The sequence below is a fragment of the Neoarius graeffei genome, chromosome 15, assembly GCF_027579695.1.
Source record: "Neoarius graeffei isolate fNeoGra1 chromosome 15, fNeoGra1.pri, whole genome shotgun sequence".
Taxonomy (NCBI): domain Eukaryota; kingdom Metazoa; phylum Chordata; class Actinopteri; order Siluriformes; family Ariidae; genus Neoarius; species Neoarius graeffei.
In genome coordinates, this window is record NC_083583.1 from 45,328,345 (window position 1) to 45,352,050 (window position 23,706).

General features: G+C 41.0%; 1 protein-coding gene across 1 annotated transcript; it reads right to left on the reverse strand.

Moving 5' to 3' along the window:
- Positions 1–325: 325 nt before the first annotated feature.
- Positions 326–14,292, reverse strand: creb3l3a (cAMP responsive element binding protein 3-like 3a). Its single transcript, XM_060940549.1, has 10 exons — positions 14,272–14,292; positions 13,882–13,995; positions 13,547–13,787; positions 13,133–13,266; positions 12,790–12,900; positions 12,580–12,686; positions 9,505–9,573; positions 9,315–9,399; positions 7,221–7,317; positions 326–639 (listed from the first exon to the last, which is right to left on the reverse strand). Exons 1-10 carry the CDS (start codon positions 14,290–14,292, stop codon positions 326–328), a joined length of 1,293 nt encoding a protein of 430 aa, XP_060796532.1.
- Between the last annotated feature and the right edge of the window lie 9,414 nt (positions 14,293–23,706).

The window sequence follows — 23,706 nt, forward strand, 5'->3', positions numbered from 1 at the left end:
GGTTTCACCAACATCATAGCGCTATTAAAGGTAAAGGGCAAATTTGGCTGATTGTAGGTTTTGTCATATCCAGGAGTTTGGAGAAATCCTGCTGCAAATCTATATCTGCCCTTTTCGTCTAATCCCTGTGTGGATGGAGTCCAGGGTTTAAGTTGGTCTACAGTCTCAGCAAGTTTACACATCATGCTAAATCTTAGTGTTATAATGTTTTATCTGCCACTTATTAGTTTTGGAGGTAAAGGACAAAAGGCTACATTTCTTTGCTGGCAGCAAACTCTCTTTAAAACCAGTGTGGAAGGAGGTTAGAGACGTTCCTCCCTGCCCTTCACATGTCATCTGCATGTGGTTGGAGCCTTGTGCCATGCCGTGAGCTCAAAGTGACTGTCGCTATATGCCCAGTAATGGGGTCACCATGGTAATGATCGTCATGCTGGTCTAGGCTAGTGTTCTCAGGTCCCAGGTTGTAATCAGCCAATCCTGGCAGCTGATGAAGTTTCTCCATTAGAGATGTTACCTCCTCCATGCCTTCATCATCAGGAAACCCAGGAACAGATTTGGATTCCTCTGCCACTGAGTAAGGGTGCTCAAGAGCATGCATCACCCGAGAGGAATGCAGACTGTGCAATGACCGTGACTGGACTGGAAAAGATGTGAAGAGAAAAAGGTGCAATTTCATCACATGAAATCTTTTATTGACTTTCAGAGTGTGCTGTTTGTCTTAGCAATTCTGTGAAATCTTGAAAGTCCAGAAAGAACACACAGATTGTCTTTTGCTTGCAGCTATGATGCACCCACATGGCCATCTGCCTGGTGATTAGCCAGAAACACAGTTTAAAATTGCCACAGGACAAGATAGACTGGTACAGACTTATGGGTACTGCTGTAGGATTCAGTCTATCAGAACAATGTGTTACTGACGAGATATAATCATTCAACTGCTGTTTCCTTAAATGTTCCCCACACTGACAACTTTAGTATGAAGGCTATACATGAGGTCAAATTTAGACAAAATAAATTGTAGCCATTTAGCAAGACTATTCATCTTCATAAACAGATTAACAGATTCCACCAGGATACAGACTCACCTTAGAATCACACTAGCAAGCAACATGTTGCTCATAGATAATTCGCAAAGAACTGTGAAAATCTCTGTTTAAATGTTACTTGTTGCTTGCTGCAGTTGCTGAAATCATGGCTCTGTTTAATGCAGAGAAATTGAAAATGAATGGCGTCTGTTGCTTTGTCACTTGTAAGTGTGAACATAGAGTTACATTTCTCACTCTTGTATCTACATGCCTTTTGCTATTAGTTTTATTGCAGTTACTGAATCCATCCATCCATTATCTGTAGCTGCTTTGTTCTACAGGGTCGCAGGCAAGCTGGAGCCTATCCCAGGTGACTACGGGCGAAAGGCAGGGTACACCCTGGACAAGTCGCCAGGTCATCACAGGGCATATTTAGTTGTCTCATCTCATCTCATTATCTCTAGCCGCTTTATCCTGTTCTACAGGGTCGCAGGCAAGCTGGAGCCTATCCCAGCTGACTACAGGCGAAAGGCGGGGTACACCCTGGACAAGTCGCCAGGTCATCACAGGGCATACTTAGTTGTCTCATCTCATCTCATTATCTCTAGCCACTTTATCCTTCTACAGGGTCGCAGGCAAGCTAGAGCCTATCCCAGCTGACTACGGGCGAAAGGCAGGGTACACCCTGGACAAGTCGCCAGGTCATCACAGGGCATACTTAGTTGTATGTATTTTAAATAACCCAGACATGCAAGCTTGCCAAAGAGCAGAATAAGGTTTTTTTGTTTGTTTGTTTGTTTTTTAAGTTTTTTAAAAATCCAGTGCTTACTGGAGGTTTTGTGGGGGTTTGTTTGTTTGTTTGTTTGTTTGTTTGTTTGTTTGTTTTACTATACACGGTCTTTTACTAAATAATTTAAATAAGAGTCATATCCCCAAAAATTGATGGTTTATAAAATGAGGATGGAAATGTGTTGAACAATCAGCAAGAAGGCAGTTGTTCGGGCAACAGAGCTGAGATTAAATGTTGCGAAATTACCACAGTGACAAAACAGGCTTTCATGATGCAGGAACACCATGGGCGTCGCCACCACTGAATGTGAACTCCTTCATATTTCATAATTCTTCGTTTGGACCCCTCCCACATTTAATATAAAATATTAGTTCACCCAGCACCGTTTCTATTGCTTTGTGAAAGAATCCATTCCACTTGAACAATAAGAGAATACACAGACCACTGAAAATCCACTCTGGGTTTTCCGGGCGTGACTCTCAGCGCGAGCAGACATTTTGGTGCAGCTGCTCGAAAGTGGAGGAGGTGACGTCAGCCCCATTGCCACCTCACAATGTCTAGCTTTTGCTAAAACCTTATTCTTTTGTTATATGCCCTCAAAATTAACCCTAGGCCACGTTAAACTAATGTTCAACTAAACAATGAAATAAGCTTAGCCTAATGGGGTATTCTTGGTTGATGATGAATTGTTTGCAGTATTTGCTCCCTCCCCAGACACAATGGACATCAGGAAATTCTTTACAAAGAAGCGGAAAGTCAGTCAGAATTTCCCCACAGGACAGGGGTTTTTGTCCCAATGGAAATGTTAGTGCAGTTAGCTGGCTAGTCAATGTTAGGAGATGTATCAGCTAGCTCAGTGGTTCTCAACCGGGGGGGCGCGCCCCCCTGGTGGGGCGCGGAGGTACTCCAGGGGGGTCGCGAGTAGGCTTCATGTATGGAGGAAAAAAAAATCTGGGGCTAACAGGCTATAGTAGCTAAGCAGATGCAACATATTTACCCATGTCAAAATGCAGGACATTGGACTATTACATACAAATCAATACTATTATAAAATCTATCATCAATCTATCATAAAATCTTGTGTGTGTGGCCGCATCAGTCGGGGGAACTGTGATATGTTCCCAAGCCTTGCAGACTTTATCAGTAATGCAGGCACTTCCCACGATTTCTCATCTGTCTTTCAAGCAGCGTCAGAGCACCTGTCGGTAATGAGAAAACAGTTTGCGGCATACTTCACAGAGGATTATCGCTCTTTTGCGTGGGTTCGAGATCCATTTGTGTGTACTGCTGACGAACTTCCAGTTGACATGCAGGAACAGCTTATTGAGCTGAAGAGTGACAGTAGACTTAAGGCAGTCTTCACCTCATGCCCTCTTTCGACATTCTGGGCAGCATTGATGCAGGAGTACCTGCAACTGTGTGACGTAGCCTTGAAACTGCTCATCCCATTCGCATCGACCTACTTGTGTGAGGCAGGATTTTCAAAAATGACTGCGCTCAAAACGAAATATCGCAATCGTGCGCAAATTGAGGATGACTTGAGACTGTGCTTGTCAAACATTTCGCCAAGAATCGAGGATCTTTGTAAGGCAAAGCAGGCTCAGGTCTCGCATTAACGCAAATGCAGATCACAAAGGCACAGTAAAAAGTAAAACCTAAATTCACGCCTGGTCCCAATTCCCAATGATATCAATAGCCAGCTAATGATAAGCCTAATAAAATACCTAATAAAAACACTAATAATAATAATAATAATAATAATAATAATGATGCCTATTAATAATAGCATAATAATAATAATAATAATAATAATAATAATAATATCAACAACCAACAACAGCAATAATAATAATAATAATAATAGGCCTAATAATAATAATAATAATAATGCCTGAAAAGAACATAAGTCTTGTACTACCGCCAACAGCTTAGTAATGATAATAGGCCATAATAATAATAATAATAATAATAATAATTATAATAATGCCCGAAAGCAGATTAGAAATGTGGTGCTACTGCCAATTATAACAATAGCCTAATAATGATAATAGGCCTATGTATTTCTATGGAATGGATAATGCTACTACTGCTGCTACTGCTACTACTACTACTACTAATAATAATAATAATAATCTAGCCCAGGGCTAGCTAGCTAGCTAGCTAGCTATCTATCTATCTATCTATCTATCTATCTATCTATCTATCTATCTATCTATCTATCGGTCGATATAAGGTGCTGTAGGTCGGGTGGCGTCACTGCGGGTGAGTGTGTTTGGGGGGGGGGGATGGGGGGGGGCGAGAAGAGGGGCCCCCAACTGCAATGAACCAGCTTTGGTGGGGCCCAGGTTGCAAAAGGTTGAGAACCCCTGAGCTAGCTTAATGTTAGCTATCATTTAACTCAAACCCAGTAGGCCTGCCTTACTGTAATGCCGAGAATGAGGTCAAGTCTGCTCTGATGATATTTACTGATTCCCTGTTGTGATCTGAAGAACTTGTTTTGTCTGGTCTTTGCCAGTTTTCTGGAAAGTAACATGGGAAATCAGTGTATGGGGAAGGAAGAGTAGAAAGGAAAGCAATGGAGAGATGGATGTTATTCCAGGTGGATTGTGAAGGAAAGGGGGATAAAAGTTATGAAGTAGTAGAAATTGTGGCACCAATGTCAGAAGGAGTTATATCTATAAATCTATTTGTTATGCTAATCTGTAAATGTTACTGTCGTACCACCATTGCATGTAGGTTGACAAAACTGCACTTGTTCGTTGTGTAAAGTTCTCTTTTATGTGTCATTGCTGGACACAGTGTAATTTTGTGTTATGAAGACTGCATGATGCTGTGTCATTTTTGTTATGAGCATCGCTAAATCGGAAAAAAGTAAAATCCACCCACTAGTCACTGTTGGTGGTGAACAAAATTGCACCTGTTCATTGTGTGAAGTTGTTTTTTATGTGTCACCGTTGCTTGACGCAGTGTGATTTTGTGTTATGAAGTTTACATGATGCCGTGTCATGCCTGTTCCTTGTGTGAAATTATGAATATTCTTATTTTTAAACATACAGTTGAGTGTCACTATTGCTTGGCACAGTGGCATGTTGTGTTACATCTAAAACTAAATAAAAAAGGAAACACAAAATAAAAAATAAAATGCACCCATAAAGTCATTGCTGGTGATGAATTGTGCCACATTCATCTCATTATCTTAGGCAGAGCAGTGGGTTTAAAAACAGGCTGATGAATATATGGACTAGTTGAATGAGGACTTATTGAGTCTCTAAAATAGTCATTGAATTCAGTGACTTTTGTAGATAAAATTAGGTGTTTAACAACCTGTTAAAAATACACCAGAATGCTGGAAATTGCATCTAATTAATTAAAAATTTTCTGGGGGGAGGACCCCCAGACCCCCCCCCCCCCCCCCCCCCCATCAGTGTGTGTGGTCCCCCCCCCCATTAAAAATGCTTCTGATGCCCCTGAGGAACACTGTACTGTTTGCAAAAGGATTTAGATCATTTTAACTGCTTCATTACAAGCGGCTTTATAAGAAACAGTGGCTTACAGCAGGAGAATAGACACATTTTATAGACTGGCATGAATATGATAAACCCCAACAAGGTAAATATGACAAAATGTGAGGTAAATAAATAAATAAAGCATGCAGTTTGCCTCATTTATCAAGCTGTATGTGAACAAATGGATTTGTGAATCATTTAAAGGAGCTTTTACAGAAGACAAGGGGTGTTCTTCTTAATCAGCTTCAAAATGTATAAATGTCATGTGGTATTGCAATTTTCTTGACAAATTATGCTTCCAAGTTTAAATCACTTATCTCATTTATGTGAATTTAATGAAAATTTGAAAATCAGTCATTTTATATGAATGCTTTGAAATAAAGAAATTCAAAACAAATCCATAAATTAAGACAAATAAGAGTAGCTATTTAATTAGGACAAAAGAAATAATGGCATATAAAAGGTGGAAGAAGTATGTCTATGGTAGCCTGATGTGCTGCAATGGCTGAGCTGCATTACTGGAAGATCTTCTGCTATTTTCATCTCTGTTAGATTTGCTTTTTATGGAGTTACTAAATGTAAATCATCCATCCATTATCCGTAACCACTTATCCTGCGCAGGGTCACGGGCAAGCTGGAGCCTATCCCAGCTGACTATGGACGAGAGGCGGGGTACAACCTGGACAAGTCACCAGATCATCGCAGGGCTGACACATAGAGACAAACAACCATTCACACTCACACTTACAGTCAATTTAGAGCCACCAATTAACCTAACCAGCATGTCTTTGGACTGTGGGGGAAACTGGAGCACCTGGAGGAAACCCATGCAGACATGGGGAGAACATGCAAACTCCACACAGAAAGGCCCCAGTCGGCCACTGGGCTTGAACCCAGAACCTTCTTGCTGTGAGGTGACAGTGCTAACCACTATACCACTGTGCCGCCTAAATGTAAATCAGCCAATTGATATTTATCAAGAGACTCTGTAAAGTCTATAAAGAAAACTTTGTAAATCTGGTAGGAATTTTTAATTTGGTAGTCCAAATTAGTCTAGAATTGTGCCATGACTAGCCATAGGTGTCACAATCATTCCTCTAAGGTGAAGGTAAAAACCGTACAATTAGTGGCCTTAGAAGTCTGCAAAAAAAAAAAAAAGTATCATGAGTCGTTAAAGTTAGTCAGTGGCTTATTAATCATCAAACCACTGAACTGAAAGCAACTCTTTCAGCTCAACTCTTTCAAATGCACTTCATTTGGTGAAGTCTGATATCCCTGCTTAATGACTAACAAAAAGTGTTATATTCCCACATGTCCCCAGTGATCAAAGGTGACGTTCTGTGATTGTATGTTGTATTATCTTAAGTAAACTTGAAGTAAATTGCCCAATATCAATGTAATTAATGTATTTGGTAAGCTTATGGACAACATGCTATTAATGTTGATGATGTTTAAGTGAGCGCAAATGCACTCATCCTCACTCACCCTATCATTTGAGATCACACCAAAAGCTTTAGTCTATGTCAAAATGAAAAATAAACAAAAAAAAAGAACCAAACTTTCCACAATGACTGCCTATTATCCTGCCACAGAGGCAACAAAAATTGATCCTGTGCAATGCCCAAGACAGCTGCCTCATGAGGAGAAATTACAGTTTACATCCACACCGTTGATTCCACATGTGGAGAAAATTATGGAGCTATTTTGCACTGCGCCATAGCCACCATCAGCTCTTTGACACCTTTCAGTAGCTGTCCGGTCTGGCTCTAATGGCTTGTTGATGGTAATAGCATATTGCAGTCTTTGCTTTAAATGCAGTTTGCACTACAGACATGTAGGCCACAGTCATCTTTCCCTAGAGGCTCTGAGCCGAGGGTGTTTAGTGATTGATGGACTCACCTCTAAGTGGGCCGAAGTCTCCAGGCTGACTGACCTTGGTGTCGGTGAATGGCTTCAGGCTGGGCAGGAGAATCAGAGTGAATGACAGCAGCAGTACCTGTGGGACACCAATAGATGAGCAACTTGTGTAAAAATGTCAAATCACTGGACTTATACCACTGTTGAAAAACTTGGAGGTTAGAAAAAGGCTTGCAGCTGCAGCTCTTTCCTCTGGAATTACTTCTGTCTGCTTGTTTGCTGACACATCGATTAACCGGGTAACTCAGATTTTCTTGCTTTGTTTTGTTTTCTCCCCGGATTTGAACTTTTATATACAGTTGTGGTCAGAAGTTTACATACAGTGACATGAATGTCATCTTGGATATGAATGTCATGGCAATATTTGGGCTTTCAGTAATTTCTTTGAACTGTTCTTTTTCTGTGGCAGAATGATTGTACAGCATACATCTTTAACTAAAAAAACACTAGAATTTGGTGCACAAGTTTTAATTTTCTTTGGGTTTTCTGAAATCAACACAGGGTCAAAATTATATATGCAGGGTCAAAAATGTACATACACTCACTTAGAACAGAGTATTGATTAATTCAGAGGTGCTGAAACTTCTAAAACGTCTCTTATCCTGCTAAGGCCGAGGTCTCTTAACTTCCTGTTAGTGATCATAATTGACTACAGCTGGTAGCTTCTCTGTGCCTTTATAAAAAAGGTTTGTTTACAGCACTCATTGACCAACATACAGTAAAATGGGAAAGTCCAAGGAGCTCAGTGCAGATCTGAGAAAGAGGATCGCAGATATACACAACTCTGGAATGTCTCTTGGAGCCATTTCTAAACACCTGCAAATTCTAATATCAGTTCAAACAATTGTATCCAAGTTCTTGTGAGGTGTAGTCACTTTGCCAAGCTACTTTGCTTCAAGAAAACCCAAACTGTCACCCTCAGATGAAAGGAAATTGGTTTGGATGGTCAGGAACAACCTGGGAACCACCATGGCACAACCCTGCCATGAACTGGAAGCTGATGGATCACTGTCTACAATTCAGATCACCATGGACTAAGAGGCTGCTATCCAATAAATAACCTCCTGCTCCAAAATTGACACCTTCAAGCTTAACTAAAGTTTGAAGCTGACCACACAGACAAAGAAAAAGCCCTCTGGAGGAAAGCTGTATGGTCAGATGAGACAAAGATTGAGTTGTTTGGCCACAATGACCACCATGTACAGAGGGACACTGTACCAGCTGGTGGTGGTGGTGGTAGGATCATCATGATCTGGGGCTGTTTTGCTGCCAGTGGAACTGGTTCATTGCACAAAGTGGATGGAATAATGAAGGAGGACTACCTCAGAATTCTTCAGCATAAACCATCAAAAACTTGAACTTGGGAGTTACAACAGGACAATGAACCCAAACACACATCAGAGCTGGTTGTAGAGGATAAAGCAGGCTAAAATTAAGCTTAAAACAAGTCCTGACGTCAACCCTATTGAAAATATATGGACCGTGCTTATAAGTCGAGTCCATGCCAAGAAAAAAAAACAAATTTAATTGAACTCTACCAATTCTACCATGAAGAGTCGTGAAATCTCCAACCAGAATTCTGTTGAAAACCAGAAAAATGTTTGGTCAAGGTGAATCTTGCCAAGAGACATTTTACCCAAATATTAGGTGTGCTGTATGTATATTTTTGACCCTGTATGTATAATTTTGACCCTGTGTTGATTTCATAAAATCCAAAGAAAATTAAAACTTGTGCACCAAATTCTAGTGGGTTTTTTTAATTAAAGATGTATGCTGTACATTCTGCCACAGAAAAAAAAGTTCAAAGAAATTACTGAAAGCCCAAATATTGCCATGACATTCATATCCAAGATGACATTCATGTCACTGTCTGTAAACTTCTGACCACAACTGTAAATGTTTCTGAAGGGATTGTAATTAGAACTCTTTCTGAAAGGAGACATTCTGTTGGAATGTCCTCCAAAAGGAAAAAACTGAAAGATCTGTGATGTTTGATGGAACGTTTTTGTAGGTACATGTATATATGTACAGTTAGATTGAAGATGTTTAGAGTGTATGTTGTGTTACACTACTCACCAGCACACAGGTCCTGGTCTGAGCCGGTTTGTTAGTTCCATTCATGACCATAGCCTGCAGCCGACGCAGTTGCTCCATCAGAGACCTGTGGCAGGGGGAAATATTGAAAATGGTGGTTTAATTATCATGCTCAGCATGAAAGAGCAGTGAACTGGAACTCTGAAGATTGCCTGAAAATGTGTTCTCTTACATGTTACACTTCTCCAGCTGGAAGACCTTTCTCTGTAGCTCCTGGTTCTCCACACTGCAAGCTGCCATCCTATCAAAGCAGAGTTCCCAGATGAGCTCGGCTTACACAGTTGAAGGATACAGGCAGGTTCTTAAACCCAGATATGATCCATTCCGAATCACAAATATAGGGTTAAACACAGCGATGTGCATATTACTTTGCTGTGTCACAGGATACATGGAGTAGACGCTGATGTTTGTTGTGTTAAAGGAACCATCCTGTGCATTATCTTGGTGTTGTGGATGGTCATGAAAATGCGAACCCTGTTGCAAAATCTGACACTGTGGCATCTGAATAGAAAATAAATGATTGTTCAGGCATAGGCGGTTTTAAACGGGGGCCGGGGGGGGCAGTGCCCCTGTAAAATTGCTCCTGGCCCCTGTTGTGGCCCCTGTGCTGAACAGATAATAAGCTTTATTAATTTCAACGTGCGCTGGCTCGAAGATCGGAACTGACATGACGGAGTGTTCTACACGGACTCCTTAAAGCGCTACACGCACACTGTTACCTGCAGCAGAAAGACCAGCAGCAGCGCAAATTGTAAACTTCGGACGTGAGAGATAACAGCTGCAGCCCTGCAAGAACTAGGCTACTGCAAAGAAGCGAAGGTAAGGAAAATTATTCAATTTTGTAACATCAGTGTTTGCACATATCCGTGTTTTACTGTTGTTGTTCACTACAATAATAAATCTGTTTTATTGCGCTTTCTTAAAAGTGCGTTACACAGCAATAAGTAGCCTAACTTAATATTTTTGGGAAATGGGTAAAATAACTGACAGTGTTTAACCTTCTTGTAAAACTCGAATGTCCTTGTGATATGTAGAGGCTACATTCCTCTCCGTTTACTTTTTAGTATAGGCCTACTGTAGGCTATCATCATGGAAAGGAGCAAGAAGGACATTATGTCCTTTTTTGCCCCTGTTGGCAAAAAGCAACATAGAGAGAGTAAGGAAGATGAAGATTATGAAAGAGGAGAGAGAGCCAGAGGTGGAGAGAGAGCCAGAGGTGGTGGTTGGAGAGGTGGAAAGTGAGGCATCTGAAAGGCAATCTGAGAGTGAGGATGAAGACATTCAGGATCAGATTGAGGGACAGAATGAGGGACAACCCAACGAGTCATTGGGACAACCAGATTCACCATGCATATCAAGTACAGCACCATCAGGTTTGTGATGTTGAACAAATGCGTGTGTGTGAGCAGTGTTGGCCTACAATTCATAGCCTACCCTGAAAGTGTGAAGTCTGAATAATAATTAATAAATATAAAATAAAAATAATAGATATAATAATAAATTAATAAATGAATAATGATAAATAAATGTTGTTCTCAGTAGCACTCTCATATTTACTATATTCATCTTTCTCCAGATATCAGCAAGTGCTTGGACGACACTCCAGTGCAGCCACATCTGAAGAAAAGATTCATTGTATGCAAAAATAGAAATCTTATTTTACAAAAAAGAGAAACATGGTTTTAAGATTTATTGAGCACAATTTATTTTATGTTTAGGCTATTGAGACAGAATGTTTATCTCATTGTATTTATGCTCAATGTATTTTGTTTTGGTTTTAAATAAACTAAACAAAACATTTTGAATGCTTAAATATTGCCATGTTTTGTCCATATGTGCCCCCCTGAAAAAACACTGGCCCCACCTCGGCCCCCCTAGTAATTTTGGTCTAGAACTGCCACTGTGTTCAGGGCTAACCCATGGTTATCACTTTAATCTGGCCCACACACTATGCACCAATGACACAAATCACAACCCTTGATTGAGCTTGATTATACTGTATCTCAAGATTAATATGGAACAGAGCTTACAGTTGGGTAATTTTTGTCCCCAAATTTATTATTTTTAGATAGGTTTGTTTGCATTTGCCACATTTTTGGTCCAAACTCCTAATATTATGAAATCATTAAATACACAACAGGCATGCCATTCCTATGTCTGTGCATAAGCTCAACTATATTTGGCCTAGAATTTCCTATTTGTGTGAGAGAGATTTTACACGGGCGGCACGGTGGTGTAGTGGTTAGCACTGTCGCCTCACAGCAAGAAGGTCCTGGGTTCGAGCCCCGTGGCCGGCGAGGGCCTTTCTGTGTGGAGTTTGCATGTTCTCCCCGTGTCCGCGTGGGTTTCCTCCGGGTACTCCGGTTTCCCCCACAGTCCAAAGACATGCAGGTTAGGTTAACTGGTGACTCTAAATTGACTGTAGGTGTGAATGTGAGTGTGAATGGTTGTCTGTGTCTATGTGTCAGCCCTGTGATGACCTGGCGACTTGTCCAGGGTGTACCCCGCCTTTCGCCCGTAGTCAGCTGGGATAGGCTCCAACTTGCCTGCAACCCTGTAGGACAGGATAAAGCGGCTAGAGATAATGAGATGAGATGAGAGATTTTACACACACACACACACAGTTTTTATTCAAATTTTCTCTTTCAAATCAGCTGATAATTGATAGTTACACTTTGAAACATTTGATAGTTTTACAATTTGAAACACTTGTTTAGTATTTGTGGTTTTATATATATATATATATATATATATATATATATATATATCCATTATCCATAGCTACTTATCCTGTACAGGGTCGCGGGCAAATTGGAGCCTATCCCAACTGACTATGGGCGAAAGGCGGGGTACACCCTGAACAAGTCACCAGGTCATCGCAGGGCTGACACACAGAGACAAACAACCATTCACACTCCCATTCACACCTACAGTCAATTTAGAGCCACCAATTAGCCTAACCTGCATGTCTTTGGACTGTGGGGGAAACCGGAGCACCTGGAGGAAACCCACACAGACACGGGGAGAACAGGAAAACTCCACACAGAAAGGCCCTCGTCGACTGCTGTGCTCGAACCCAGAACCTTCTTGCTGTGAGGCGACAGTGCTAACCACTACACTACTGTGCCGCCCTATTGTGTGTGTGTATATATGATTTGGCATAATTTGCTCACTATTATCCAAATAAGTATTGTGTCGAATTTGCTAAGTGAAATAATCTGAACTTGATCCCTGGCCCTGTCAATACCTGCTTTCCAATCCATCAACGTATTCTTTCTTTTTCTTCCTGCTCTCCTGGGCTGACTGCTTGTTGCGGATCTTGCGACGGATTTTCTTCAGAATCCTCTCCTCAAACTGATCATGAAAGAAAAAAATACAGGCACTGTATTACAGGCATGAAATCATATATATGAAATCCAGTGGCTGAACATTGTGGTGGTGAATGTGAATGTTATACCTTGGTAAGAGGAAGTTGACTTGGTAAAGTCACTCCCTCCTTGTCGAGTAGCTTCTTCTCATCTTCATTGAGAACCAGCTCCTGGCAAGATTGCTGTAAAGCTGGTGGAGGCTGAACAGAAAGCACAAATGTATGTATAATCCGTCATCTCATGGCAAAACACTTTCTGGGTAAAACTGGTTGGATTGTAGGGATTTTGATCCAAACTCTTCCTTATTTCATAAGTCCAAAAATTGGGTCTACTTCCATAAGCCTGAGCTAAATCTCTATGCTAAATACGATTTTTCTTTCCACCCAGTTTATTCTCTGGTGCTTCATGTGGCTTGACACTATGGGGACTCACAGGCTCTGGAGCACCAGAGAGCAGCAGATCCTTGATGGTGAGAGGGAAAGAGGTGGCCTGTTGAGCTGGGGGTACTTTGCAGACTTGGTGCATCCCTGCATGCTTTTCCAGTAAAATATCAGACTCCCAGCCATCTGAGGAAACAGATCATAGGATTTGTTTGACTTTTTGTGAGAGTGTGTGTCTGTGCATGCAGCTTACCACAAAGATATCTGCTTGTCTTCAGGGTGTAAAACAAAAATTTATATTTGACATCACATCACTTGTATCAAAGGACTATAACATTTATGTTTCGATTCCTCTTGGATGCAACAATACACCACAATTTGATGCTTCGAGCGGAATGCTACTAAAGGAAATGACTATTGATCTGTGAAGCTATTTTTTTTTACACATAGTATATAGTCAGCTCACCGGGTTTGATGGTCATAGCTGTGTTTGGCGCAGGAGCATAATGTGTTTGTGGAGGCACATAGAAGGGATCCAGAGGAGGACTGCCAGGAGGTGGAGGGCTGTCATTCTGGTCAGAGTGTGGATCCTCACTTATTCCACTGTCACTTGGAGAAGGCGGCCATAATGGAGAGCCAGACGCAGAGTCAGTCCCACTCGGCAAGGCGCTGAAGTAGTCTTCAATACCCTGAGCTGGCATCATCATCTACCAAAGAAAGACAAAATACACACTACTGAATGTAGTAAAAGTCCAGGGAGATGTGCTGAAGGTGGTGAAGCCTGTTAGATGCATCACTCACATTAGGGTCTTGCATCGGCCAAGGCTGGTCATTATGAGTTATCATGTTCTCGTGGCTCAAGATGCCATCGGTCTTATCGAAAAGCAGATCCAGCAGCTCTATCCCATCACAAGCCTGTATTGTGAAACATGAATGTTTATATAACTCAATGCTGTTTCCTGTCAATTTGATTTACTGGGTACAAAATAAGATTGATGCAAAGAGAACAACTAAGAAAATATCTCTATCATTTTGTCTGACACAAAACATACAGCTTTGTTGTAAAGTTCACTTGTGTATATTCTGAACTTTGGTCTTCGGTGTGCGTAATACATCTGGACTAACTCGATAAAGACAACACTGTGTTTCTGCTGAAAACATGTCCCTGAATCCTAAATAAAAGCTACTCACCTGTTCTGTGCAGAATTCCATCACTGCAGCCTGTCACGGACACCGCCACCAATCTAATTACAATAGTAAGAAAATGTTTTGTTCTTAAAAATAAACAAGCAAACAGATTTGTAAGCTACTCCGTGGTGTTTTAGTCCTGCCTTTGTCTCTGTCTGTCTGATCCCACTGTGGGGACAAAGTTTAAATTCCAACACTGCACTCTGATCATCAGGAATCATCCTGCGTCCCATTGGTTGCGACTAGGTGACGTACACTACCGTTCAAAAGTTTGGGGTCACTTTGAAATGTCCTTATTTTTGAAAGAAAAGCACTGTTCTTTTCAATGAAGATCACTTTAAACTAATCAGAAATACACTCTATACATTGCTAATGTGGTAAATGACTATTCTAGCTGCAAATGTCTGGTTTTTGGTGCAATATCTCCATAGGTGTATAGAGGCCCATTTCCAGCAACTCTCACTCCAGTGTTCTAATGGTACAATGTGTTTGCTCATTGCCTCAGAAGGCTAATGGAGGATTAGAAAACCCTTGTACAATCATGTTAGCACAGCTGAAAACAGTTTAGCTCTTTAGAGAAGCTATAAAACTGACCTTCCTTTGAGCAGATTGAGGCCAAGTTTACATTAGACCGTATCTGTCTCGTTTTCTTCACGGACGCACTGTCCGTTTACATTAAAACGCCTGGAAACGCCAGGAAACGGGAATCCGCCAGGGTCCACGTATTCAATCTAGATCGTGTCTGGTCCGGTGCTGTGTAAACATTGAGAATACGCGGATACGCTGTGCTGAGCTCTAGCTGGCGTCGTCATTGGACAACGTCACTGTGACATCCACCTTCCTGATTCGCTGGCGTTGGTCATGTGACGCGACTGCTGAAAAACGGCGCGGACTTCCGCCTTGTATCACCTTTCATTAAAGAGTATAAAAGTATGAAAATACTGCAAATACTGATGCAAATACTGCCCATTGTGTAGTTATGATTGTCTTTAGGCTTGCCATCCTTCCACTTGCAAGTGGTAAGTGACGCGCATGCCCGACATGCACTGGGATCACACACACAGCGGCTCAGTCCCAAATCACTGCTTGTGCGCTTCACTCGCGCGCTCTGTGAGCTGCGCAGGGCCGGAGTGCGCACCCTCCAGAGGGCACTCGCTGTTCAGGGCGGAGTGATTTGGAGCGCAGGATGCCTGCGGAGCCGAGCGTATCCGTGTATTGGCGTTGCTGTGTGCACGCGAATCGTGTATTGGCGTTGCTGTGTGCACGCTAATCGTTTTAAAAACGTTAATCTGATGATCCGCTGCTACGGTCTAATGTAAACCCCACCTGAGTTTCTGGAGCATCACATTTGTGGGGTCGATTAAATGCTCAAAATGGCCAGAAAAATGTCTTGACTATATTTTCTATTCATTCTACAACTTATGGTGGTAAATAAAAGTGTGACTTTTCATGGAAAACACAAAATTGTCTGGGTGACCCCAAACTTTTGAACAGTAGTGTATGTCTTGGAGACATTATGATGAAATGCCAACTAACATTTCCAGAAATCAAATTTCCAAAAATAACTGAATTCAAATAAGCAAATGATTATTCGAGCAAATTATATTCCTTCGTTTATTCATTATCTGATTACCTAATAGTACTAAATATGTGAAAAGAGCAAAATGCTAGGGTGTTTTTGTTGTTGTTGTTGTTGTTGTTGTTATTACTAAAATAGCAGGTTCCATAACTTTGACTCAGATCTTTGGTTTGGTTTTTGACCGTGTGATCACACGCCTGTTCTGACCTGATCAGCTCAAGGGTCATATATTCCATTTCTGTTTAAAGTAGGTCTGATAGCATAGCATGACCTTTAACACAGTTTATTCTACGGCTCATTTGAATACTCTATTCTGATTGGTCAATTACAGCATTGTGTGCACTGTTATTTCTGTATTTAATATGTACAACAGACCATTGCCGTGGACCGTGTCATGAGCGGAAACAATAAAATCATTTTTAAATCAATATTTTGTGTCAAATTATTGATTTCTTTCAGAAGTGTCCATGCATAAGCAGAATAATGTACAGCCCTTTCAGTGTGATTCAATGCATCACCCTTTCAGGGTCTGTTTCACAGTAATGATCAGGCTGGCAGTATATTTTCCCTTTGCTTAGATCACCTGTCATATATACATTTGTTATGAAATTGTGTTGTCGTTTACTAAGGCTTTATTATGACACACTATAATTTTATTGCACTTTATAGGAACTAAGGACCTCAAATATATTGAGGTCCTTTATGGTGACTATGATATCTTACACTACCATGGTGTTTTCCGGTACCGGTAAGTACATTTATTGTGACAATGACACACCTTTATATTATCTTAAACCTGACAATTATTATACTCTTAACAATGATATCATCATGATTTTACTGTGGTACATTTGTTAATTATGTCACTACTGACACTCCTATGGGTTGCTAAATCTTTGAAAGACATGGTTCGATATTGGGTCGATGTTTGCTATAAAAGATTTTATAGCCTTTTACCTGGTCTCAACTCATGTATGTAACTGTGGTAAGACCTTGTTTATTTATTGTGTGATGTTATTTTATTCCAGGACTTTGTACACACACACACACACACACACACACACACACACTACAAAAAAAAAAGATTAATTTTTATGAATTCATTTAATGAAATTACTAACAAACATTAGTGTGGCACATGTAACATTAATTCTTTTATCCACCATTTTTGTATACAGTGTCTTGCAAAAGTATTCATCCCCTTTTGTCAAGTTGTTTGAGCTTGTTTGCTACACTAAGTAACTTTAAAAACACACATTGATAAAACTTGCTGAATTCGTGCTGAGTTTATCTCAAGAAGAAAATAAATATATCACAATGGAAAAATAACTTCGTTCCGCCCGAATAAGTTCCAAATCTGTGCTCAAATCAGAATTTAAGGGAGTGGTACTCAATAACGTACAATATGACTTGGGTAGTCAATGACATGGACAGGCTTTAATTTTCAAACAAATTTTGCATACACTGTACACACACAATCTTGCCTATAAATACCCGGAGGAAATGATGGGAAAATTGTCATTATTGAAGATGCCACGCCTAAGCCAAAATCAACGTGAACAGGCCATCGGGATGTTGCGTGCCGGAAGTACACAGACAGAGGTCGCCCGGCACTTCGGTGTTCATCATTCGACCATTTCCCGTTTGAGTCAGCGTTACAGACAGACAGGGAGCACCAGGGATCGTCCACGCCCTGGTCAGCCTCGAGTCACGACGCCAGTTCAGGATCAGCACATCAGGCTAGCTCACCTCCGTGACAGATTCCTGACACCCTCAGTCACTGCTGCTGAGACCCCTGGACGACACAGACCCAGAATCTCCAGCATGACGGTCCGAGCATGGACCAACTGTCACTTTGAATTTTTTTTTATTGTGAATTAATTCTTGAGTTTGACAATAAATGTCCTTTATCGATGTTTCAAGATGTGTGTGCATTACATACAATATCATAAATTTCAAATATATGCATGGATCTAAAGTGATATCGTGTTGAATTCCATTGTGCGTTTTTAAAGTTACTTAGTATATTTCCCCAACTTGAAAGGGACTCTGATATTTGCTGGAGGTTTGGGTAACAATCTCCCTCCCACTTTGGCTTTACCCAGGTCCGGCTTAACCCAAGGAACTTTTTTGCTGCCCTCCACGTCCAGGCACTGGTCTTGAGCAGCATGCCAAGGTTGCTGAACCGCTTGACATCTACCAGGCCCCGCACCACTGACCTCACAGGTGGTTTCAGCTGCATGACCAGCAGAGCCATCCACACTGAAGTGGCCAACTCTACATCCACTGATGAGTTCCTGATGGCCTATCAGAGGTTCATATCAATCCGGGGGCATCCAAGGAAGGTCTGGTTGGACCCTGGCACCAACTTTGTAGGTGCAAAGCCATTCCTGGAAGAGCTGTATGGATTTCTGGATAGCCAAAACAAGGTTGCCCTGGAGGAGACTGCTCCATTGGTGTTTGTCCTGTTTTGTCGCATGTCAAGCTGGAATTACAGGACATCTTGCGCACACACACTAACTCATAACTAGAGGAAATCTAGGCTAGGCAACCCACCTACATGCATTTTTGAGAGCAAACTAGAGATCTCAAAGGAAATCCACATGGACACTGGAAAGAAAATGTAGTGAAGCTCTACACACAGGAGCTGCTATATTTTAGGAAGCCTACAGTGCTTGTGCTTGTGGTTCAGTCGGTACTAAAGCTGCTTCAATAGTTAGTTCAATAGTTATAGCTGCTTCAATAGTTTAATAATTACAAAAGCATTCATCCATACAGACTTGTGGCCTTCAAAAGACTGATTTCATCCTACCATTCATGAAAAATTAATGTATCCCTGAACATGCGTGTTCAGGTGTGAATAGTCATTATTAGAAACTACTAAAGCAGCTTTTTAATAAGACTCCTGGTTAAATATTTCAAAGAACACTGGGGCGTATGCTAGCTTGATAAACTTTACATGAGTCTACTCATCATTAATGCATTGAATTCTTTCTTCTCATTCAGTGGACTAAAGGAGGAGGTGAAAATGTGATTTCTGACACTAGAGCTAGAAGTTCATGGTGTGAATTCAGATAGTCAGCCAGTTCATCTTTCTCTATACAGGTAACTGAATCTCAGGACTTCATGTTGGGAAAAGAATTTAAAGGAGATGCTCTATAGTTTCTCTAATGGCGGGATCAGACTACATAATCTTTTTGTTTTTCATGATGATCACCATGTGAGATTAGGCAATCATAGTGCCATAAATTCTTCCTGTCTTGGTCAGGAGACTGGCAACACTACAAGTTTGACCCCGACCAATCATTATCCATGTCCTTGCATGTCATCAAGGAGGAGGGTCAAGAAATTGTCAATCATGGCTACAGAAGGAACATGTTGTAAGACTTGTCAAACTACGCAAGAAAATGCAAAAATTCTGACTTGCTAGACTGTTTGTTGGGGTGTCGTAAGGCATCCCAGACACCACATCACTGTTTTTTATTATGTCACACTACAAGGACTGTTTGTTGTTCCTAACATTCATATTCGGACCCAACCCTGGAAATTTGTTGGCCACGACAAAATCGTGTCAAAATCAGGTTGAATTCATGTAGACTGATCCCTGCATTAGACACTAATGACAACAAATGTAGAGTGGCACAGTGGTGTAGTGGTTAGTACTGTCACCTCACAGCAAGAAGGGCCTGGGTTCGAGCACAGCAGCCAACGAGGGTCTTTCTGTGTGGGGTTTGCATGTTCTCCCCGTGTCTGCATGGGTTTCCTCCGGGTGCTCCGGTTTCCCCCAAAGTCCAAAGACATTGAGGTTAGGCTAATTGGTGGCTCTAAATTGACCGTAGGTATGAGTGTGAATGGTTGTTTGTCTCTATGTGTCAGCCCTGCGATGACCTGGTAACTTGTCTAGGGTGTACCCCGCCTCTCGCCCATAGTCAGCTGGGATAGGATCCAGCTCGCCTGCGACCCTGCACAGGATAAGCAGCTACAGATAATGGATGGATGGACATCAAATGGAAATAAATGGAGACATCTGCTCAAGTCTACTGTCTGTCAGCTTTTTCACCTGAGACAAAAGACTCCAGTAGGCTAATCTGTCTCCTCTTGTGTTTCAAATGATTCTTAAAACTGCCAAGTTAATAATGTGTGAAATTCAATACAAATATACAAGCAAATTTTGGACAATGTATGCTTGGAGAGAAAAACAGTTTGCTTTTGATATACTATCATGTCCAACTATACTTGTAGAAAAGTACATTATGTATGAAATTATTTTATATGCCAGCTATTATTTTAGTTGTAGATATAGTGTTGTGGTTATGAAGGTATTTGAGAATGCTAGACACTCAGGTATAATTATTTATTTCTATTTTTAATGCGAGCAAGTTTGATCCTGAAACATTTGTTAATCCTTAATTTTTCATCATTTAAAATTGTGAGATTTTAATTGAAATATTTCAAATACATTTTACTTTAATATCATTTGAACTTGAGTTTGACAAGCTGACACTATGGACAACATTTGAAAAATTGTTTGACAAAATAAACTAGCCAGGGGCGGCACGGTGGTGCAGTGGTTAGTGATTTCGCCTCACAGCAAGAAGGTCTGGGTTCGAGCCCCGTGGCCGGTGAGGGCCTTTCTGTGCGGAGTTTGCATGCTCTCCCTGTGTCCGCTGGGTTTCCTCCGGGTGCTCCGGTTTCCCCCACAGTCCAAAGACATGCAGGTTAGGTTAACTGGTGACTCTAAATTGACCGTAGGTGTGAATGTGAGTGTGATTGGTTGTCTGTGTCTATGTGTCAGCCCTGTGATGACCTGGCGACTTGTCCAGGGTGTACCCCGCCTTTCGCCCATAGTCAGCTGGGATAGGCTCCAGCTTGCCTGCGACCCTGTAGAACAGGATAAAGCGGCTACAGATAATGAGATGAGAATGAAAATAAACTAACCAGTGATTAATCGACAAAAAAGGGTGGGGTTTTTTTGTTTTTGTTTTTTTTTTACTCATCACCAATGTCAGAAATAGGGATAGAGTAGGACTCCATTTCTGTCCCCCAGGGTATAATCTACATTAATGTACCCCCTAGGGCTCATTATTGGACCTCAAGGTGCAACAATGTGTACTTTTTTTAGGGCCTAAAATTTACATATGTATTTCCAAGCAGTATATAAAAGGTACTGCCCCAGTGACAAGCTGTTGTACCCCTATAAGGTACAACAAATATACTTTATAATATAATAATGTACTTTATTTTCTGAGAGTGAAGAAACTTCACAGGGAGTGTAAAATGGTAAAATGTTGTCCCTGATGATGACAATTGTGCTGTTTGTCTCTGTTTTCTCTCCATTTTTATTCCTTTAAATGTCATTTAATATTTGTGACAAGGATTATATCTACAGTAAATGACACACATGCAAGAATCCTCCAAGATACACTATATTGTCAAAAGTATTTGCTCACCTGCCTTGACTCGCATATGAGCTTAAGTGACATCCCATTCCTAATCCATAGGGTTCAATATGACGTCGGTCCACCCTTTGCAGCTAGAACAGTTTCAAATCTTCTGGGAAGGCTGTCCACAAGGTTTAGGAGTGTGCTTATGGGAATGTTTGACCATTCTTCCAGAAGCGCATTTGTGAGGTCACACACCGATGTTGGACAAGAAGGCCTGGCTCTCAGTCTCCGCTCTAATTCATCCCAAAGGTGTTCTATCGGGTTGAGGTCAGGACTCTGTGCAGGCCAGTCAAGTTCACCCACACCAGACTCTGTCATCCATGTCTTTATGGACCTTGCTTTGTGCACTAGTGCACAGTCATGTTGGAAGAGGAAGGGGCCAGCTCCAAACTGTAAAAACAGTCTGCATGCCTAGGTGCTTGATTTTATACACCTGTGGCCATGGAAGTGATTGGAACACCTGATTCCGATAATTTGGATGGGTGAGCAAATACTTTTGGCAATATAGTGTATCAAAGAGAAACCTTTCAGCAAAGAACATTTCCTCTAGGTTAAGTTCTAGTGTCAGCACGTCTATACATTCCACAACTGGTTTTATCAAATTTTGAAGCCAGGGACTCTTTTCACTGCAGAAATAATCCACAAACCCCCTCTGCCACATTTATTTTATTAACTATTCAAATAGACGCATTGTTCAAATGTGTACAATAATATTCAGGCTACTTTTTAAAATTCTTGAACTTTGTCTTCTCAATGAGTTTTTATTTCTGAACTTTCCAAAGACAAATCTGATCCAAGTTGAAATGATTTATAGTTCTATTTGCTTTTCAGCTATTAAAAAGTTGGCCATTAAACATGACCAGCTGAACAGGCTGATAACTAAAAGAATGTAGTTACAGTTATGAAATGGTGGGCTGATTTCCAGCATTTAGAAAACTACTTAAAGTTTTCTTTAAAGCACTTTTTTTTTACATTCAATCACATAGGCCATGAACTACAATTACTTCTGCTTCAATCAGACCTCAATCAAAGCTCTTTGATTAAAGCCGTCTTCTATAAAAGCAGACTTCTATAAGGTCCATGGTTATCAAAAGCCAGGTTTCATTTTAACCTTCATGATAAATTGATCTAACCCTGAACATGCATATTGGGCTATTAACATTAATGTAGTCTATCAAAGGAGCATTCATGTGTTAAACTAGCTTATAATAAGTTATTGGTTATGCTATGTGTGTAGTATTCAGTCTTAATGGATTGTAGAATGCTACTGCTGAATATTTTGCTACCTGATAGTGTTTTAGGAAGCTATGAATATTTAACCGTCCAAAAATACTTGAATGCTTAAACTTTTTTTTTTCTTCAGGGGATTTAGTAGCTTCCTGGCAGTTGCCTTTTTAACCACTGCTCATTCCTCTGCAGCCACTAATGATAGTAATGAACAAAACATTTGCAGTCTTGTCAAATTTGCTTCCACCTCCGACCTACTGTATATCATCTGAAGGCATTTTCACCAGTACTCAAACCAGAAAATCTCATTTTATGAAATGAATACACTCTTAGGCAAAAAAAAAGGAAAAAGCCCAAGCAAAAAGAATGCATGACAGTGGGGGCGGGGTAAGCAAAGAATAAAAAAGTTAACAAGTAATGAGTGAAAAGAACATGCAGAGTAAGATTTTCCTTTACATTTTTTCAAATACTGAAGTCTTTGTAGTGTGAATGGTTGTCTGTGTCTATGTGTCAGCCCTGTGATGACCTGGCGACTTGTCCAGGGTGTACCCCGCCTTTCGCCCGTAGTCAGCTGGGATAGGCTCCAGCTTGCCTGCGACCCTGTAGAACAGGATAAAGCGGCTAGAGATAATGAGATGAGATGAGATGAGATGAGATGAAGTCTTTGTGGTAAACCTGCAGTCTTTTACACACAAACATTTCAATGTTCCATTCGTTTTTAATGACTGGACCCCCCACGGATGATTATACAGGCTGCCAAAATGTTGTATTAGGTGTCTTAACATGAAGTTGGTCCTAACTTTGAATGATCTGCAGGCAAAATGAACCTTTGCCCATCTGTCCCAAAGTGTGGATGTATCAATGACTGCACTGCTATTAATTTGGTCAGTGTCTCTTAAAAAGCACTACCATCGTCTGCATAAATATTATCCATCCATCCATTATCTGTAGCCGCTTATCCTGTTTTACAGGGTCGCAGGCAAGCTGGAGCCTATCCCAGCTGACAATGGGCAAGAGGCGGGGTACACCCTGGACAAGTCGCCAGGTCATCGCAGGGCTGACACATATGGCCCTTTTCCACTACCCTTTTTCAGCTCTCTTCAGCTCACTTCAGCCCGACACGGCTCGCGTTTCGACTATCTCAGAGCAGCACGACTCAGCTCGCTTCAGCCCTGCTCAGGCCCCAAA